Source organism: Trifolium pratense, linkage group LG3 (genome assembly GCF_020283565.1).
Source record: "Trifolium pratense cultivar HEN17-A07 linkage group LG3, ARS_RC_1.1, whole genome shotgun sequence".
Lineage (NCBI taxonomy): Eukaryota > Viridiplantae > Streptophyta > Magnoliopsida > Fabales > Fabaceae > Trifolium > Trifolium pratense.
In genome coordinates, this window is record NC_060061.1 from 6428928 (window position 1) to 6446138 (window position 17211).

The following is a 17211-nucleotide window of genomic DNA, read 5'->3' on the forward strand; positions in this document are numbered from 1 at the left end:
GTTGTGCTGTGGTTTAGTGAGGTACAAAAAATTCTGTTTTTGTCCTGTCCATTGCTTCCCAGTTTGTCCAGTTCCTGAAACAGTTTTACAATCAAACACAGTACAACTACAGTTGTCCTGTCCAGTCCCTTATTTTTAGCGAATCAAACGGACCCTTAATGTTTTGAGAATATATAAATACAATATTAATGTTACATTTGGTGGATCTAACTATTTAACATATAATCGAAATTTTTTCAAAATTATAATAATAGATAAAATGGAGAAAAGAAATGAAGAAGTTCTCAACTTCATCCAAATAATTGATGAGTTGGCTGGTCCCAGGTTATAGAGTATTTTATAAAGTTTTGGGTTTTTTCCCACGTCCAATCTATTGCCTAAAACGTGCTTTTAATGGAAAATGATGATTATACACTTTCAAGTTTTGCCTCCCAAGCCAAAAGTCTACTCTCTCTCAGACACTCACACACAGATCAAAGAATAATTTTTGTTCCATAATATAGCTTGTCCCTTCAACTGATTCCAATTCCCCGAATTTGGTGGTAGTATTTGACTATCTCAAGAAAATGACACACCAAGGACTCTATTTTTATTCAGGAGTATTATATTTTCTTAAAAAAAAATGCTAAGTATCGTCGTTACAATTTTGCTTTGACAAATATTAAACTTGCATGCATTTTCAAAATAAAACTTCTCTTTTTGACTTTCTTATGAGTTTCTTGCTAGCTAGGACAATTATTGATGAATGAAAATGCCATGAAATGGTAAGGGTCGTGACTCGTGAAGATATTTGATAATTTATTTGTTGAAAAGGAAGAAAAGGAATCTCCCCGTTAGGTTGGAAATCGATTCAAATGTTGTATCAAGTGTGAGGTGAATTAGATTGGAAATTGATTCAGATGTTGTGTCAAGTGTGAGGTGAATTAAGTCTTACATTGTTTAGAAAAGTGGAGGTTACACATTTTATAAGTGAGAGGATCCATAAACCTAACACCTTTGAGTAAAAGTGGTGGTATCCGAGCTGATGGTTTGACGAATGATTCAACCAGCTCCCTGTATCGAAAGTCTTCCCGACACCCATAACCCTAACACCTTAAAGTTTTGGGTAAAAATGTGGTGTCCAACTTACTTGTATAGTTGTTCTGAGCCGAATATCGATGATCTCCATGGCTGCCCCCTCGTGACCCAACATTCAGAGCAATCGCCTTAATGTTGTTAAGATGTATAATTGTCCGATTAAAATCACAGGGTTCAGATTTTAATGCAATTTTGTTTTTTTTAAGATATTAAAATTCTTATCTTAAATCTAAACAGTCCGATCTTTGATCAAACAGTCTTGATTTCAGTAACTGCACCCAATCCATATCCCTATTAGGTTATTTAATAAAAGAAAGTATAGATTTTTTAAAAATTTAATAATATATTTTTTTTGAACAAGAAGTTTAATAATATTTTATTCTTTATAATATTAAAAAATTGTTTTATTTTTAAGCAAAGAAATTAATTAAGATGATTACAAGGAGTACTCAAATCTAAATAGAATTGTATCAAATAATATACATTGATTAGATTAAAGAAAAAAAATCATATACATTCAAAGCAAGCAAGTGAATTTGTCCAGCTAAAGAAATCTTCTTTTTCTTCCTTCTCTACGAATAAACCAAGGCCAAACCGACTGCTTTGTTCGATTAAATAAATATTTTTTTTTGTTGAAAATAAGTAGTAAAAGTACAATAAAAAATGCTACAAATAATTATGAAAGGTGGTAAATGTGATGAGATAAATGAAAAATATATATAGTTTTTATTTACGGTAAGTGAAAAATATATAGTTGCATTAATTATACCGACATCTGATATAAATGAGTTAATTACTCTCTCAAATCAATGTTTCTCTTCATCGTGATAATCTTTTAGATTGTTTTCAACGCATCTAAAGTGATCTATTATGAATTGTAAGGGTTGAGTACCCCTTGTACTCCTTATAATTCATTTTTTGCTTATAAAAAAAATGTTTCTCTTCATCACACACTTAGAGAAATGAATCAATGTGCCGATTTCTTCGCTAAACTTGGAGCCTCCTCAAATACTGATTTCTTGAGTCATACTTCTCCCCAGGAAGATGTTCATGATCTTCTTAAAAACGACGCAATGAGAACCTTATTTCATCGTGAATAATTATTCTAGTCTCAATAGAATAAGACCCATGAATTAGCCATCTCTCAATTTTTCCTCTATTCATCTCTTTCTTCTTCCTCATTTCATTTTATTGTTAATTTAAATGTTGCGAGATTGTTTATAAATTTATCATTTTTTTAAGACATCATATTATTTTGATGAACACAAAATTGGTATTGTTTTACATAAATTGTATTAATGATTTTTATTTTTTTTTAAAAAAATATTAATATAAGACGGCGTAATTTCATTTTTCTCATATGTATTCTTTATGAAACCAGCCTCCTACTATTTTGTGGTTTAGTGTACTTTTAAGATTAAATTTAATGATATGTAGACGGATTAGTGCATGATCCACATAAACCATGACTGTAACATCCATTGAGGTTTAAATTTTAAATTATTAGTATTATAGTAATTAATTATAAGAAGAAGTAACCAATAACCACATTGTTGAATATGTGATTGATATTTGAGTCTGTTAATTATTTAGTCAGAGATATAAATTTCATTTTTCATCGGTGCAAATGAAAGAAAAAAAAATGCACACATTAATATAAAAATTAATCCGTTAAATAGATCTCAGTTACTTAACAAAGTTGTGTATAAGTGATACATACACATTGGTTTACCAAAATCACATTCAATAAGCAGTTAGTTGAAAACTCCATGTATTTAAAGTTAAAACCACGTCAGTCTTTTAATTTCAGTTACTAATTAAATTAAATAATTTGAAGAAGCACTTTTTCCACGAGTGCTATTATATTCAACTCAATTATATCAAAAAAGTGCTTCCAAGAAAACTTAGTAGGGCCAATAATTTGGTTATAAATAAGCTGCTAACACCTCTTCTTTCAATAAACAAACACACACCAATTCATTAGAAGCTCCATCTCCAATATCATCACATTATAACAAAAAAATGCCAAAGGTATATCCTCATCAAGAATCCACAAGACAGTGTCTTAATAAAAGAGAAACATATACTGTATGGATGAAATCACTTGTTCTACACTCTAATGGTTGTACTGTCTATAATTCGAACGGTAAAATCGTTTATCGAGTTGATAACTATGACAGAAAAGGTAGCAGAGAAGTTAATCTAATGGATCTACAAGGTAATCTTCTTTGTACCATCAAAAAGAGATTATTAGCTTTTGGAAGTTGGAAAGGACACAAATATTGCAGAAATTCTAATAGTAGAAGCCAAGAGCAACAACCATGGTTTGAAGTTAAAAGATGTAATAAGATTATCACAGGGAAAATAGCTTGCCATATTAAAATGGGGTCCCAAAAATTGTGCATAGAAAGAATGAGTATTGGAAAATCACTTGCTTTTCGGATAGTAAACAAATTAAACGGAGAAATCATTGCAGAGGCAAAGCAAAAACAATCATCTACAGGAGTTGTTTTGAGTAATGATGTTCTAACTTTGAATTTGGCAGCTGGAACAGATCATTCACTTATAATGGCTTTGATTACAGTCTATGGATTGATATGTGGTTTAATGTAGATATTTTATACTATGCACAGTTTAATTCATTTGGAGAACTAATTTGATTACACAAAATTTTCGCTTTGTACACGGTTTCAATCGTTACTGTCTTGTAAATTTTGTAAAGTTTTGTAGTTAGTACTGTTTGGCTCAGTTTGTTTATGTAAAGATGATATGAGCAACAACAGGATCTTTGTTTTTTAACTGAGCTTCATCAGGATTATGTATAATTAGAGATATATGTTTATGTACACATATTGTTTACAATGGCTAAGTTCTCTGCAATTGCATAATTCATTTATGTTTTCTTCTGTTTGATCTTCATTATAATCATGGCTCCCACCTTGATAAAACAACATAATGTGTGGACTTAATTGATATAATTATTTTATAGTTAAATATAGAATCAAACATCAATTTCTTCACCAAAACTAAATAAAATAGGGGGGGTTGATTCTGTAAGTGGGGTTTGATTATGTGGAAAGCTAACTCGATTACGGTAGTTTCGGTATCAGTTTTGTGAATTATTGATTCAAATTGAGCTATGTGCGAAGCTTTGAACTTAAGGCTCAGAAGCAGATTTTATGCAAAATTTTAGTGGGGGCAAAATCCAACAAATTATAAAATATGGGGGTAAAATTCCGCATTTTAAAATAGGAGGGTAAAATTCCGCATTTTTAAAAATAGAGGGGGTAAAACTACATTTAAGCCTAAATAAAATAAGTAGCCTCTAAATCATATGAAATCCATCAATTTAGTCTCGAAAGTATATGAAAATTTGTGAATTAAATCCCTAACTCTTGCGTAAAAAAAAATCCCTAACTCTTAATTGCGAAGACTAAATTGACTAACTTTATATATTTTAAGAACTAAATTGATTGTTTATCCCTTAAATATATCACAACATTAAAAGTAGCATCTATTTTCAAGACCAAATTTGAATAAATTTCATCCTTAATTAACATAGCTAAAAAAATGAATTTCTTGGTTGAATGGTTTCATAAGATAAAAAAATTCAAATGAAAAACGAATTATGAGTTTTCTAGTAAACGCATTCACGCGCATTATCTTTTTCTTATATAAAAATTGTTTCAGAATCTGACTCGAATTTGGATTTTCACGATCATCTCTAATATCGCTTATTAACGAAAAGTGAACGAGAATAGGCTAATATTAAGTTACAGCTGGCTTGATTGTGAACCTAGTTTTGGCCACATACAAAGATTTTACATTGCAAAAATGTAAGAGAAAAGCAAAAGCATGTGGTCGGATAAAAACATCTGATGTTTGGATTTAACACCCTAACAACTAGACAAGCTTTACAATGAATATCAATAATCCTTTTCAGATTAACCACCTGATATTTGGTGTTCTATGAATTTTTCTTCAATGTTGTATTGTATGTATATGCAGGAAGAGGAACAAGACATGCGCGTGGGGGGTCCCATATATATGCTTCAATGTTCAGATGAATCCCCTGTAGGCCTGTATTCAATTTTTATGTTTCAAAAGACTTCAATTCTTTCGGTCAATATTGGGCCCAAAATTATGATCACACTATACTTAGATTTATATGATCAAATTTATGTGTCCTTTAAGATTGTTTCATCTAGCTATTCTTTTATTTGTTTTCTTTTTGCTATAACACAACAACATTGGCATGTGAACATTATAGCTGTTTTCAATAATGTGACCTTTATAGTATGTAATATAGTTAATGCACATATAAAAAGCATAAACATGTATTTATCAATATAGTGTTTCTTCTATTTTGGGTCGGAAACATGTCTCTAACGAGTTTGATTTTGCTTCATTTACTATTTTTCATTTGTTGTCAATTTATTTATGAACTAGATAGACACAAATAAAAGATTGGTAGAATCCATTATCGGAGGATCAACTTATTAAATAATAGTCTATGTTATTGGGTCTGTTAGTTTAGAGTTTATTAGGTTTTATTATATATATTCTCTAGTAACCTTTTTGTAATGTCAAGCTATTAATATTCTATTGAAACCCTAGCCGTCTTTCTCTTTTCTATTTGTGTATCTCTGATTCTAACAATGTATTGGTAATGTTCAAAAAATTTAGAAATAAAGAAAAGAGAATAGACTCATTCGATAATAAAAATAGAGAATTTTTCCATAAGAAACCGAGTGTGAGAGCCAAATATATATAATTAGCAATTTATAATATCATATCAATGTTTTTTTAGTAATACATGGAAGGAATACGTGATGGAGTGAGGTCTTAGAATTGAGAGCTGGACATATCTCAACCCTATAAAATCGACTTGTATAGTGAGAGTTGTCCTCATTTATAAACACATATTCAAGCAATCATTCATGTGAGACTTCTCTTAATGGATAGCATAATTTTTCTTCTTCTTATACTTCTTTTGTTTTTCTACTAACCTATATATAAACTAAGGCAGATACGTGTGTATAATCATACTGTGCCTATTATCAGTATTTCATAATGGGCCTATGTTTCCCCCTTTTATTTATTGTTTGGACTGGGCCGTTAACTATGGAGGCCCTGAGTTGGAAAATTTCTCATCCCACCCACTCACTTTCTCACCAACCCCCTGTTTTCCATTTTTGCCCTTGGTCAAAAAATTCGGAACGCGTTTTCCGAATTTTTTTAGTTCAAATTTGGAAAAAATTCTGAAAACACATTCCGAAATTGTTTTTAAAGGCAAAAAAAATTCGGAAAACACGTTCTGAATTTTTTGACCAAAGGCAAAAATGGAAAAACAGGACTAGGTGAGAAAGTGACTGGGTGGGATGAAAAATTTTCCCTGAGTTGAGAGTCTAATTGCTCTTATTTAGGGTCAGCCATATTTATAGTTGATATGAAACTAATCACTCACACTTAAATACAAAAATTTCTCTCTTAAGAGATATGAGTTTTGTATGAGAAAAATAATTTTCACATGCCAAATGAAAATGATATTTTTTTTTTTACTATATCCTCTTTTGAATTTGAATACACACAAAAAAATATGTAAATAAATGAAAAAAAGAAGTATATATACATATTGTATTTAAGAAAAGTAAAGTTCTTATTTATGTTAAATCTAATAAAAGAATATTACTTATATAGCAGAAAAGAAAAGAAAGCAGTGTACTAACTACTAACTAGTAAGAGGGAGCAGAACATATTGAAGCACTTATTTTTGTTCTTTGGAATTAAGCTGTGTGCATCCATTACTATTCTCTTCACAATGTTGGTTCATGCATCGTCTTTCTTTCTCATTCTTGTAAAATGTACAACTTTGATCTTATATAAAATTTTTTTCAATTAATAACCTTACTAATATAAATTGAGCATGCATGCATGTAATGCATATAATCTACAGACATTAAGCAAGGGTAAGCACTTGTCTGCACCTAACACTGTCAAAAATAAAATAAAAAATGAGCATGTAATGCATATTATCTTTACCTAACATCCACTTTGTTCCCCAAAAGATAATGATTAATTATGTACTAACTAATATGTGTGTATATACAAATAAACAAGAATATGCTACTACCATTACTAATCATTAATTAATTAATTAATTAATTAAACAGATAACTACATACATTAAGCAAAGGCAAGCACTTGTCTGCACTACAATGACATCAACAAACACCATTATAGCGATTGGAAATGAACTATGTTAATTAAATTTCTAAAGTTGTTTTTAGTTTTTAATCCTATCTATCTTTGACTTTGTTGACCATGATCATCTGCGGTCAAATTTTTGCAAGTTTGACACATTCACAACAATTATCACGGTTAGATTGAGATCAAAGAGTTCAAAATTTAACTTTGATTTTTATAATTTTTTTAAAAAAAATTATGGTTAAAATTGAAGCTGTCTAATTTTAATTTTAAATTTGTTTGGCAAGTAGCCTCGTAGTTAAAATTTTCACCCTTAAAGTGGAATTCATGATCATGAGTATGATATTTTTCTATTTTTAATTTTTATTTAATGAATATGGCAAAAATTTGGCAATTTTTCTATAAAAAAGTTAAAATCAATATTAAAATCTACATCATTCAAATTTAATCCAACAATTTGACGGCAGGTAATCCAATTCAGAATTTGCTCTTAAAATTACTTTTCAGCTAACGCCACTAAGGAATGTCGTTTTCTCAAGTGCTTAATTAAATTAAATAACAGTACTAACTATAAAATTTTCAAGCAAAGTCAATAACACATAAACTAAGTCATCCAAACACTTAAGCCTCGTTGCTTCTGCCTCTCTACTCCGTGCTTATTTTATTGCCTAAACGTGGTTTAATGGAATGGGATATGATTCCACTTTCTACTTATGACTCCCATGTCTTCTCTCTCTCACACACAAACAATAAATAGAAATTGAAGATCCATTTTTGTCCCTTGACTCCCCCGAGTTTGGTAGATTAATTTTTGAGCCTTTGACTCCCATCAGGAAAATGACACTACAAATGAATCACTTAAAAAATTGCATATGTTGGAAAATTATAGAGTTGAGTCGCGAATTAGGTCATTTTTTAAGTATGTTAAATCATTTAAGCCTAAGCCCGAGCAAGCCGTTTGAATATAAGGCAGTGCGCGCCTGATAGTCAAGAGTTGTATGTTTGACATTGTTTGAAAAAATGGAGGTTGAACACTTTATAATTGAGATGAGATGACCTATAAACCTAATACATAAATGCTTTGGGTAAAGAAATGATGTCCAACTCATTTACGTGGTTGCTCTGAGTCCTATGAATGATCTCCTGATTGTCTACTCATAACCCAACACCTCCACTATAATTTTTTTTTTTTTGACTAATCCTCCACTATAAACATTATTAAGTGTGTTGTCCCTCCGATATAAAACTTATGGAACATTTTTAAATTCACTCTTCACACACTATTTTTAACTTATGTTTATTTTTTACCAAATTACAACCAAGTTCCCTCTAAGATTCAAACATGTTCCAACAGCATCTTTTTCAGAAACAAAGATAATTAGGATTGTAGTTTCATGTTTTTATGTGTTTTGTGTGAAAACGACCTCCTACTATTTGTTGATATTGATTGAAAACGGATTAGTGGTCGATCCACATAAAGCATGATTGTTACATCCATTAAGGTTTAAACTTTCAATTAAATTATTATTATAAATAGCATATAGTAACTTTTTTTTTTTATTATAGCATTTAGTAACTATATACCATAAGAAGTTGTCAATTTGGTGTGGTACAAGTAGTCATACTTACATATTAGAAAAACACCTGTGCATTTCAAACATATTTCAATATAAAATATTATTTCTCTCTTAATACACCAACAAGTATTTGTAACAGGATTTGGTGTAGTAAATGTTTCACGCAGTTTTACGCAGTTTCGAATTTCAGTCATCTGATCATAAATGAATGGTTTACATTACAAACAGCTAATTTTTTTAATATATAATATGAGCCGTTTGATTTTAATCTAACGGTCGAAATCCAAAACAACGTAAAACTGCGTGCAAATTACACTGCAGGAAATCCAGATCCCAAGTATTTGAAGATATATTGTTTAAAAAAAAAAGTATTTGAAGATATATATTAGCATTTTGTCTAAAATGAATAAAGAAGCAGCTTATTGAAAGTTTAGGGGGTTTGAATTTGAACCACGTCACTCTTTATATTTAAGTTACAAATTAAAGCACTTTTCCCACGAGTACTATCATATTTTGAACTAATTAAACTAAATTATCTCAAAAAAAGGATGCTTCATAGAAACTGCCAAGTTAGTAGGGCCTATACTTTGGCATACTCATATAAATAAGTTGCTCACACCTCTGCTTTCAATCAAAACATTAATCACAAATACTTACTACAAACAAATTATCAATGGCAAAGGTTTATCCTAATCAAGAAACCACAACATCCTCTCAGTTTCACAATCAGTACTATCTTAGCTCCAAAAAAGAAACATATACTTTATGGATGAAATCACTTGTTCTTCATTCTAATGGTTGCACTGTCTATAATTCAAATGGTAACATAGTTTACAGAGTTGATAACTATGACAGAAAAGGTAGAAGAGAAGTTAATCTGATGAATCTACAAGGAAATCTTCTTTGCACCATCAAAAAAAGATTACTAGCTCTTGGATGTTGGGAAGGTCACAAATATTGCAACAATTCTAAACAACCATGGTTTGAAGTTAAGAAATGTCTCACTCTCGCGGGGAAAATAGCTTGCGAGATTAAAGCAGGGTCCCAAAATCTGTGCATAGAGAGAATGAGTATTGGAAAATCACTTGCTTTTCGGATAGTAAACAAATTAAACGGAGAAATCATAGCAGAGGCAAAGCAAAAACAATCATCTTCAGGAGTTGTTTTGAGTAATGATGTTCTAACTTTGGATTTGGCAGCTGGAACGGATCATTCGTTAATAATGGCTTTGATTACGGTCTACGGATTAATATGCGGCTTAATGTAGATAGATACTCGTTAATTAATTTCATACTAGTAGGATTTGAAATTTTTGTATAGTTTGTATAAAAAGATATCACACCATATCTTACTAGAACAATAGGAGTGAGTAAATTAAGTAGCTAGTAAGAGAACATAGCACTTTTTTTGTTCTTTTGGAATGGTTTTTTTTAGTTTCATCAGAAATTAAGCTGTGTACATCAATTACTATCCAGCTTGTACTTGTTCTCAATGTTGGTTAATATGCATATATAGTCATTCTTCTACATTTAACATTTGGACATTAAAATGGAAAATTGAGCTTTAATTGTGTAATATATACTTAGCAATTTTCATAAATGTGTTATGAATCCAAACAAGATTTATAAACTCTTTCTAATAAATAAAAATTGATACTAAATATTTCAGTTAATAACCTTGTTTGTGGGTACAATTTCAGTTAATAACACTATCACAATTAAAATTGAGCGTGACATAATTTATTCACATAGTAATGGATATTATCTTTAATCGTTAATTAACTTCCACTTTATTCCCAAAAAGGATAACGATTATTGATTAACTATGTTGATAAACAAGAATATTACTACTACTACTACTACAATTTTATGTTCATGATATCTACTGCCACTACTAATCATTAATTAATTAATCTACCTACAGTTTAGCTAATGCCACCTTCGTTTTCATAAGTGCTTGCAAAATAATGAATTTAAATTTTCAGAAACATAAACTAACAAACCAAACTGAAGAAGAATTAATTAGAGGAATTTTTTTATAGGCACAAACTTAGTCACACACATCAATTAAAAAAATCTCCTTATCAATTGTCACATCAATCAATATCAATTTAATTATTTTATATTTTATATTTAATTTTTAATCTTGATTGCGAGTGTGCATAAACTAAATTTATTTAGACTTGTGCGGATAGTAGAATTTTCTGAATTAATTAAGCCGTGTTGGCTGAACTCTTGTCTTGTCTTGAGTACTGTTTTCCCACGACCAATAAAACGTGTTTATTAATAATTGAATATATATTATGATTACACTCTCCACTTATTCCTATCAAGTCTTCTCTCTCTCACACACAAAAATCCATTTTGTTCCTTGCGCTAATTCCACTTCCCAGAATTCGGCAGGTTACTCTCTTTCGGTCATTGACTCACCTCAATGAAATGACACATTAGAAAGGAATTGGTTGATGAGTGAATCAAATGAAAAATAGTTCGTTAATTATAATTTATACCAGCTACTTCAAATAAAAAATAATAATACATAATACTAGGAATGTTACATCCATTTAAGGTTTAAACATCCTTTTTTTTTTACAGAAGGGTTTAAACTTTTAATTAAATGATTTTAGTGTATATAGTGACTATATGCACCATGAGAAGTTGTAAATTTGGTGTGGTAAAAATGATAGATATTTGTCTTCGTGAGCGTAGTTCAATTGACAAAAATATTGCATGTTATTGCACGTCAGGAATTGAGGTTCGAACTCCGATATTCTCATTTATTCACCTTAAAAGGTGAAATTTTAGCCATTAAACTACTTGATCCAAAAGAAACGGTAAATATTTAAATATCTTAACTATTTGGTTGAATATTTAAACACATTGTATATTTGATTCTTTACCGTGATTTTTTTTTTGTTAAATATGTTTTTCGTTGCTACAAAAATACATATTAGAAAAATACATTAATAAATATTGCTAATCTATATTAGAAAATTTGTAAGACATACTAGATGATTCTCCGTTCATCCCAATTTTTTTGGAGTACAATTTTATGTCCATGATATCTACTGCCACTACTAATCATTAATTAATTATAATAAAAAAACTACACATCACACAATTAAGCAAAGGCAAGCACTTGTCTGCACTACAAACAATGACATCAACAACGACCATTAACAGTAATTGGAAATGAAGTGTACTATGTTAAATTTCAAAAATTGTTTCTGCTTTTCAATCTTATCTATCTATCTATGACTACTTTTCAGCTAATGCCACCGTCGTTTTCATAAGTGCTTGTTAAATAGTGATCGATTAATTAAAAAGGAGAATGTTAACTTGTGCCCTTAAGGGCACATGTTAAGAAGACAAATGTGGAAAAAATTTATTGAACTTGTGGTGTATTCAATTCTCTAAATATTAAATGTTTTCTATCATTAAATGCTTTATTTCTATTTTTAGGTAGCTTAACATGTGCCCTTAGGGCACAAGTTAACATAACCCAATTAAAAATTTCAATTATAAAAGTCAGAAACACATAAACTAACTGATCCGAAAAATTAAGCCGCGTTGGCTTTGAGTGTTTTCCTCACGAGTCACGACCAATCTATAGCCTATAACGTGTTTTAATAATTGAATATATGATGATTATACTTCCACACTTATGCCTCCTAAGTCTTTTTTCACTCACACACTAAAATCCACTCAAGAAAATGACACATTAGAAAGAATTGGTATATATGAAGATAAATTATAAGTAATTTTTTAACATTAAATTTAATGATATGAAGATAGATTATAAGTAATTTAGTGCTCTATCGACATAAAACATGACTGTAACATCCATTAAGGTTTAAACGTTTAATTAAATGATTATTATAGTACAGTGTCACCATAATATGAAGTTGTCAAATTAGCCTAATACAAATGGTTAGATGTTTGAGTATCTTAACCATTTAATTGAATACTTATTTTAAACAATCATAATGGATGTGACTGGTGGTACTCTTCTTCGATATGGCGGAATGAAGGAGGGGTTGTACTTGACGTCACTCTAACCCTAAAGTTAGTTTTTACCTGAAGTGAAGATTTTAAAAAATAAATAGTATATATGAGCCGTCTGCATGAGCATGGTATATATATATATATATATATAATCTTGGCGCAGAGCCAAAACCATTAATGTAAGGAGTGAGGATGGATCTGGTGTTCTCGCACTCTTTTTAATTTCAGTTGATAACAATAATAATTAATTAATTTTAAGCACTATCAATCACACGAGTGCTATGATATTGAATTGAATTATCTCAAAAGGGTGCTTCCAAGAAACAGCCAAATAGTAGGGGCCTCAAAGAATAGGCATATAAATAAGCTACTCATCCCATCTATTCTTTCAACAGATACCATTCAATCAATTAATTATAAACTCCACATCTCAAATATCATCATCACATTAATCACAAATCACAAATACTAACAAACAATGGCGCCAAAGGTTTATCCTAATCAAGAATCCACAACATCCTCTCAGTCTCAGTCTCACAATCAGTACTGTCTTAGCTCCAAAAGAGAAACATATACTTTATGGATGAAATCACTTGTTCTCCACTCCAATGGTTGCACTGTCTATGATTCAAATGGTCACATAGTTTACAGAGTTGATAACTATGACCGAAAAGGTAAAAGAGAAGTTAATCTGATGGATCAACAAGGCAATCTTCTCTGCACCATCAAAAAGAGATTGCTAGCTCTTGGTTGCTGGGAAGGCCACAAATATTGCAGCAAGTCTAATACTAGAAGCCAGGAGCAACAACCATGGTTTGAAGTTAAAAAATGTCTCACTCTCACAGGTAAAATAGCTTGCGAGATTAAAGCCGGTTCCAAAAATTTGTGCATAGAAAGAATCAGTATTGGCAAATCAATTGCTTTTCGTATAGTAAACAAATTAGACGGACAAATCATAGCAGAGGGGAAACAAAAACAATCATCTTCGGGAGTTGTTTTGAGTAATGATGTTCTAACTTTGGATTTGGCCGCGGGAACGGATCATTCCCTTATAATGGCTTTGATTACCGTTTACGGATTGATATGCGGAAAAATGTAAATCAATTCATTCTGCTACTGTCTTCTAAATTTCTAAAAGATCTTTTTTTCTGTTGGTAAATTGTAAATTTCTAAAAGTTTTGTAATTAGTGTTTGGTTCAGTTTGTATAAGAAGCTTGTTAGCTTCTTTTTTATTGAACCATTATCAGGATCCATAATTAGGGAGGTATGTGTTATGTACATGTACACATTATATATTGTTTACAGAGAAGAAATGATAGCTTTTATTGTATATATATATTTGATCTTTGTATTGAGTTTTTTTAGGTAATCTTTGATAGTATGTGTTAACGATAGAGATTTTGTTTTGTTCAATTTTTAAGCTGTGTGTATTAGTGCATTCAGTGCTATCTAGCTTTGTATCTCTTCAGTTTACCATTAAGATTTAAGATGGAAAATTAAGCAAATGTTTGATGAATACTATCAAAATTTATTCACCAACCACGAGTCTAGTGTAAATAGTTGTTCCCGAGGGTGCAAGTGTCGTAAATTCGATATCAGACTATGCGCAGAGGAGCTGCGCCATGGCGCAGACAACATCGAAATTCCAATTTATTTTTCTTTCCAATTGTGCCTGGCTAGATCTAGGACTGGCGAGCAGCCTCGATGCTAGTAGTATTTCTGATATATATTTGTGGTCGGGATCTTTGTGGTCACCGAAACTTGTGAATCATATTCAGATGCAGTTACTGTGTGACGCAGTAATGCATTTGAACCGTCCGATTACGATCTGACGAATGGGATTTTTTAGGGTTACTTTTCTGGATTTAATCTGGGACATCCGATCATAAATTAACGGTCGAAATTCGAAACAATGTGAAACCGCGTGTTTTCTCTACATCAGCTAATCCAAATCCCATAAATCCTAAGTGTTTCGGCATACCAATAGGGATGACAGGAAAACTCAAACCCGATAGACACACTCGAACTCAAACCCAAGTCAACGTGCGAAACCCGAGTTGACTGGGTTTGGGTTCGGGTGGCACCCGAATATATTGGTGTGTGTTTGGATAGTATCAAACCCACACCCGAAACTCATTCACCCACCCGTTTATATATTAAATTAACTATTTACCCCTATATATTTTGCTCCCTTTTAAGTTTTTGAATGTTGTACCGGTGCATGCTGTAGTGATGATAACATTTGATGAATTGTTTAGTAAAAAAAAAACTATTTTGAAATTTACAAACTATATTACCAAATTATGCTACATTTTGCATTTTATCAAATATAGTTCGGGTCGAGTTTGAGTAGATAATCAATTTATGCGTGTTTTTTTTACGGCTTTCGGATTTGGGTGAAAAAACCCGAACCCAGCGGGTGTAGGTGTGAATTTCATTTTCCCACCTGAACAACATTTGACTTTGGGTGGCACCCGAATATATGGGTGTGAGTTTGGGTAATATCAAACTCGCACCCATTGTCATCCCTACATACCAAATGCTTACATTGTCTTAGAATAGAGATCAACAATAATTTATATACAATACTTACCCTTCTAAGCAAATAATTCAAAGCAAATGTCTTAAAAAAAAAATGAAATTCAAAGCAAATATTTTCTCAAAAACGTGTGCATGGATGTGGACTTGAGGTTGGAATACTACGAACAAAAATTAAAATTTCCAATTCTTTAAAATAAAACATTGATATAAAAATTGATTATGACATGTACCAAAAAAAAAAAATTGATTATGACATATTTTATTGAAATAATGCTGATTTATCTTTAATTAACACCGACTTTATTCCCAAAAAGGATAATGATCTATACTGTGTATACAATAAAAAAGAATATACCACTACCATATTTTATGTTCATGACATCGACCTGCCATTACTAATCATGAATTAATCCATAATTTATAACAGATAACTACAAAATTAAGCAAAGGCAAGCACTTGTCTGCACTACAATGACATCAACTTAACCGTTAGAGTTATTGGAAATGATAACTACGTTCAACTCAAAAATTGTTTTTAGTTTTCAATCCTATCTATCTATCTATGACTTTGTTTTTCAAAGGAGTTTTCTTTTTTAGCTAATGTTACAAAATGAAATGTCGTTTTCATTAGTGCTTGTTAAATACTACTGAGTCTGATTAATTAAAAATTTCAAGTAAAAGTCAGAGAATTAAACACATAAACTAAGTCATCCAAACAATTGAGTGGCGTTGGCTCTGTCCCTACTTATTTTATAAACTCTCTTGAGTGTATTTTACTATGCTTAATCTATCTATTGCCTAAAACGTGCTTTAATGGAATATGATGATTACAACTTCCACTTATAACTCTCAAGTCCACTCTCTCTCTCTCTCACACACACACACATGAGAGTCAGGAAATTAAGAATCCATTTTGTCCCTTGAGCTAATTCCACTCCCCTGAATTTGGTACATTACTTTTGAGGAATTGACTCACCTCAAGAAAATGACACATAACAAAATGAAGTGTGTAAAAAAAAAATTGATGAGTGAAATGAAAAATAGTTGCGTTAGTTAAACTATAGCTTTCTTTAAATTATTTTTTAAAAAAAACTTTTCTTTTGTTAATTAAGACGTTTTGATTATAAAATCATACTAAACAATGCCGAAAAATGGTTAAAAAAACAAATATGAAAATAAAAACAAAGATTTTGAGTAGAAAATATTTCTTTTAAATTTTCAAAACATTAAAAGCAATACTTTTAAAATTAATAGTTTGCGAAACGAAGATTTTATCGAAAACGAGTATTTTACCATAAATCTAAAAGCGAAAAAAGAAAGTTACAATAAGGAAGGCGCATATGTCATGAAAAGGAAATCCGATTTCGGTTACCATTTTTATTTTCTTAATCATTACCTCAGAAAACATCGTTTAACATTTCCTATGACTATATTGACGCAATTATCCACTCTTTTGATCTCCGTCAGAGAATCCGTGAGTACACAAAGTTGGTTCTCCCTCCCTTCCTCGACTCAACTCAACCGCTACTAGTGGAAACGATACATTAGTACATGATAAGATATTGCTTTGGGACATTCACTCCCATAACTGAAAAAGGAATGATGGCACATTTTGCGTTGCACTCAAAAGCGCCAACCGCTATTACTTCGAAAACTACCATATTTGATTGATACACACATACACGTACTATTCAATTTTTTTGGTTAATAATAAGAACCACATTTTCCTCCCACACTCCAATTCACCTTCATCGACTCTACTTTTTGCTGCGGCGTCTACATTTCTAGGGTTCCCCTCATTCTAT

At 30.9% G+C, this 17211-nt stretch overlaps 3 protein-coding genes across 3 annotated transcripts; all 3 read left to right on the top strand.

Moving 5' to 3' along the window:
* Positions 1-3051: 3051 nt before the first annotated feature.
* LOC123915968 (protein LURP-one-related 4-like) lies at positions 3052-3902 on the top strand. The gene has a single exon (XM_045967270.1). It carries the CDS (start codon positions 3100-3102, stop codon positions 3688-3690), a length of 591 nt encoding a protein of 196 aa, XP_045823226.1. The 5' UTR covers positions 3052-3099; the 3' UTR covers positions 3691-3902.
* A 5609-nt stretch (positions 3903-9511) lies between these two features.
* LOC123915969 (protein LURP-one-related 4-like) lies at positions 9512-10460 on the top strand. The gene is made up of 2 exons (XM_045967271.1): positions 9512-10358; positions 10423-10460. The coding sequence occupies exon 1, from the start codon at positions 9535-9537 to the stop codon at positions 10126-10128; it is 594 nt and encodes a 197-aa protein (XP_045823227.1). The 5' UTR covers positions 9512-9534; the 3' UTR covers positions 10129-10358; positions 10423-10460.
* Positions 10461-13269: 2809 nt separating this feature from the next.
* Positions 13270-14197, top strand: LOC123915970 (protein LURP-one-related 4-like). Its single transcript, XM_045967272.1, has 2 exons — positions 13270-13994; positions 14033-14197. Exon 1 carries the CDS (start codon positions 13344-13346, stop codon positions 13962-13964), a length of 621 nt encoding a protein of 206 aa, XP_045823228.1. The 5' UTR covers positions 13270-13343; the 3' UTR covers positions 13965-13994; positions 14033-14197.
* Positions 14198-17211: the final 3014 nt, after the last annotated feature.

What these genes read in the sequence shown, in the direction of transcription:
- LOC123915970 (XM_045967272.1), top strand. Translation starts at nt 13,344, where the DNA reads ATGGCGCCAAAGGTTTATCCTAATCAAGAATCCACAACATCCTCTCAG.
- LOC123915968 (XM_045967270.1), top strand. Translation starts at nt 3,100, where the DNA reads ATGCCAAAGGTATATCCTCATCAAGAATCCACAAGACAGTGTCTTAAT.
- LOC123915969 (XM_045967271.1), top strand. Translation starts at nt 9,535, where the DNA reads ATGGCAAAGGTTTATCCTAATCAAGAAACCACAACATCCTCTCAGTTT.